The following is a 4,155-nucleotide window of genomic DNA, read 5'->3' on the forward strand; positions in this document are numbered from 1 at the left end:
CAGACATGCATAAATATCTGCCTAAGCATGTGGATCACTCTGACCTGCGACACCTCCAAAAATCCCAGTGTGGTCCAGTCCAGGGGATTTATTTGCTTGATTTGGGGTAAATTCTTCTCCAGAAGAAATATATTTTTCATGCACGTGTTTTTGCAGCCCAGCCCAGCCCAGCAGCACCTTATTCTGTTCTCTGAATTATTATCCATTACTTGATCCTTTCAGGCATACAAGAGGAAAACAGAAGCTGCGAAGAAGGAGTACCTGAAAGCCCTGGCAGCGTACCGGGCCAGCCTGGTCTCCAAGGTACCATCCGCTCGGACACGGTGATGCTGAGTCAGTTCCAGCTCATGGGACAATCTGGGGCAGTGTAGGGGAAAGGGATCTGGGAGTCCTGGTGCACAGCAGGATGACCATGAGCCAGCACTGTGCCCTCGTGGCCAGGAAGGCCAATGGCATCCTGGGGTGCATTAGAAGGGGGGTGGTTAGTAGGTCGAGAGAGGTTCTCCTCCCCCTCTACTCTGCCCTGGTGAGGCCACATCTGGAATATTGTGTCCAGTTCTGGGCCCCACAGTTCAGGAAGGACAGGGAACTGCTGGAGAGAGTCCAGCACAGAGCCACGAAGATGATGAAGGGAGTGGAGCATCTCCCTGATGAGGAAAGGCTGAGGGAGCTGGGGCTCTTCAGCTTGGAGAAGAGGAGACTGAGGGGTGACCTCATTAATGTTTATAAATATGTTAAGGGCAAATGTCAGGAGGATGGAGCCAGGCTCTTCTCAGTGATGCCCAATGATAAGACAAGGGGCAATGGGTGGCTTGGTTGGATAGACAGATGGACAGACATCTGGGGACAGAAAACAATATGTCCTCCCTTCCTTCTTCATCACCCTCTGTTCTGTTTTCCCACAGAGCTCTACTGACCAGGGGGAGACGAAAAGTGCCCAGAGCAATCCACCTTCCAAAATGATCCCCCCCAAGCAGCCCATGTACCCCATGCCACCTCAGGCTTCCTCACCCTACCCCGGCCTGGGCTCGTTCCTGTCCCCATCGGACCTGCAGAACTACCGCGGCCACCCCCACCCCAGCCTCTCCAGGACCCTCACCTCCAAACCCATGCTGCCCAGCATCAGTGCCTCCCCACCACCTTCCTTCCAGATCAGCCCCCCCCTCCACCAGCAGCTCTCCTTGCACCACCCACAGAGCTCCCTCCTCAGCCAGCCCCTCAGCATGCAGCAGGTCCCCCAGCAGCCCCTCCTGTCCCCCCCCATGGCACTACAGGTACAGCCCCCCATGAACACCTCGCCACCTGGGCAGCAGGTAGGTGCTCAGAGGGAGAGAGGGTTTGCAGCATGAACCCCACTGTTTCTCCCCTTTCTGGTGGGTCCGTTGGTTTCTGGGTGGTTTGGGGACATTGGGTGTCAATGTGGTCCCCATGGGAGTCTTCTCCTTGCTCCATCAGCTTGCAGATCTCATAGTTTGGGGGTGATATTTGCAGAAGTGCTGAGCTGGGAGCATGAGCACCCTCAGAAATGGGGCAGATTAGTACAATGGGGCTACGAAGGCTCTTTCGCTGGGGGAAGCTGCAGGAATTGGGGATATCCCTCATAAAAGCTCCTTGTGCACATGGTCCTCCATCCAGCCTTGTCTGTGGAGGTTTTGCTGGTGATCATTGAAACCATGGATTGGAATTGATGATCATCTGAAACCATGGGTTGGAATTGATCATCTGAAACCATGGGTTGGAATTCATGTTCATCTGAAATGATGGGTTGGACTCGATGATCATCTGAAACCACGGGTTGGACTTGATCATCTGAAACTACGGCTTGGACCTGATGATCATCTGAAACCATGGGTTGGACTAGATGATCTTAAAGGTCTTTTCCGACCAAAACAATTCTATGATTCTGTAGTCAGTGAGAAACCCCTCTTGTGGGGGGGTGAGAGAAATGGGGGCTGGAAGGGCATGGGGTAATAGCAAGGATCCAGGAGGGTTGCCAGGAGGAGAAAAATTGTAGAGGGAATGTCACAAACAAAATAGGAAATCAATATTTTTCTCAAAACTGCCTGGCAATAGGAGAAAATCACTTTTGTGGCAGCGAGCCGAGAGCACCCGATGTGTTCTTGCATATATGCTTATGGGAACAGCCTAGCAACAAAGCAAATCCTAGAGATCAGCCTCAAACCTGGCTGAAGCAAACCACCCTTAGCTCGGGGAACCAGCCTGCGGGGTCAAAGTCTCTCCTCTTTAAACCTGCAATTAAGCAAATGTATCTGCAAGAACAAATTAGCTAGAGCAAAACCCATTTCTTATACCTTATAGAGAACTTGCCAATATATGAAGGAGGAGACAAGTGGTTTCCAGAGTTTCTCCATCTGGAATATGAACTGGACGAACTATTCACAGTGGAGGACATATGCTCTGAATTCACAGCTGCTGCCATTTACTTGATGATACTTTTAGCTGCAGTATTCACCCAGCTGGCTGAATAAATGTGTTTCACATGTTTGCTAGCTATATGTCACAAAATTCATACAGTACTTCAGCGATAAACAAAGCTTCTTTTCTTTTTGCTTTTTTTTTCCTTGTTTTCTTTTTTTTTTCCCCCCATAATGGGACCTGTTCAATTTGGGGATCACTTTGGGACAACAGATATTGTTGATTTAGGAACAGATATTGCAGGGGAAGAAAACCAAAGGAGAGCAGGTATGTGGAAGCATAGTTCTCCTTGACAATAATGAAAAGACAGCACATGTGAGAAGGTCAGATCTTCAATCACATTTTAATTTCCAACCTGCTCAGGGTATCTCAAGTAACTTCTCCAGGACAGTGATTTGGCTTTGGCTCTGCTTAAGCAAAAGTGGCTTCTATAATTTGGTGATAGTCCAGAAATGAGCAGAAAAGGGGATCCTCACAATCACTTTAATTAGGGTAGTTGCTGTCGCTGAGGGCAGCATTTTGTGAACCTTCATTCCAATTTGCTAATAAAAAAATAAAAGTAAAAAAACCCAAACAAACAAACAAAAAAAACCCCCCACTGCCCTAATTTGGATGTTTTGGAGAAAATCATGTTCTTGGTCAGGTACCTACCAGGACTCTTGTTTATGTACATTGCCTAATGTTACCTAATTAAGGCAGCTCTAAAAAATCAGGGAAGCTAATCAGGTTTCCGATAAAACAATCCTGCAGCATCCTTGTTAAATTGCCAGTGGTGACAGCTGATGGAGAGAGCGTTGCTTGTGTGGATGTTCCTTACCTTGTTACTGCACATGATGATGATGGGGTAACACATTACTGTGTGGAAAAATGGGTCTGATTGCCAGGCTGCTGCTTTCATGGCCATGCATCTTCTACGGCCGTTCACCACCCTCCCGAGGAGGGAGGTCCTGGAAAACAAGAGGAGGGAAGAGGGATGTAAACCAGATGTTGCTGCGTTGGCAGCTGCTTGCAAGAACTCACACTCTGCAAGGTCCCACTGTGGTGGTTTAGGGTCCTGGGCTTGGACTCACTGATGTCACTCACTGGGTCGGGGCAACCCCAGGCACAAATACAGGCTGGGTGATGAATGGCTTGAGACCAGCTTTGAAGAGAAGGGACTCGGGGTGCTGGTGAACGAGAAGCTGAACATGAGCCAGCAACGTGCTCTCACAGCCCAGAGGCAAATAACCGTGTCCTGGGCTGCACCCAGAGCAGCGTGGGCAGCAGGTGGAGGGAGGGGATTCTGCCCCTCTGCTCCGCTCTCCTGAGACCCCACCTGCAGTGCTGCTTCCAGTGCTGGAGCCCCCAACACAAGAGAGACCTGGAGCAGCTAGAACAAGTCCAGAGGAGGCCACCAGGATGATGCGAGGGCTGGAGCAGCTCTGCTGTGAGGACAGGCTGAGAGAGTTGGGGCTGTTCACCCTGGAGAAGAGAAGGCTCCAGGGAGATCTTATAGCGGCCTCCCAGTACCTGAAGGGGCTACAAGAAAGCTGGGGAAGGACTTTTCATAAGGGCAGTTAATGACAGAACAAGGGGAAATGGGTTTAAACTGAAAGAGGGGAGGTTTAGATGAGATATTAGGAAGATGTTCTTCACTGTGAGGGTGGTGAGACACTGTCCCAGGTTGGCCAGAGAAGCTGTGGCTGGTCCTCCCTGGAAGGGTTTTCGGCCAGGCTGGGT

General features: G+C 50.0%; 1 protein-coding gene across 1 annotated transcript in view; it reads left to right on the forward strand.

Moving 5' to 3' along the window:
• Positions 1 to 222: 222 nt before the first annotated feature.
• The window catches only part of LOC104528941 (TOX high mobility group box family member 2-like), a gene marked incomplete at its 5' end in the record, with an annotated part of 11,659 nt that continues 7,726 nt past the window's right edge, over positions 223 to 4,155 (forward strand). The window contains 2 exons of the mRNA XM_010173098.1: positions 223 to 303; positions 906 to 1,313. Coding sequence (XP_010171400.1) covers positions 223 to 303; positions 906 to 1,313 — 489 coding nt within the window. The remainder of the gene's footprint in view (positions 304 to 905; positions 1,314 to 4,155) is intronic.

The sequence above is a fragment of the Antrostomus carolinensis genome, unplaced genomic scaffold (genome assembly GCF_000700745.2).
Source record: "Antrostomus carolinensis isolate BGI_N321 unplaced genomic scaffold, ASM70074v2 scaffold12308, whole genome shotgun sequence".
Classification (NCBI taxonomy): Eukaryota; Metazoa; Chordata; class Aves; order Caprimulgiformes; family Caprimulgidae; genus Antrostomus; species Antrostomus carolinensis.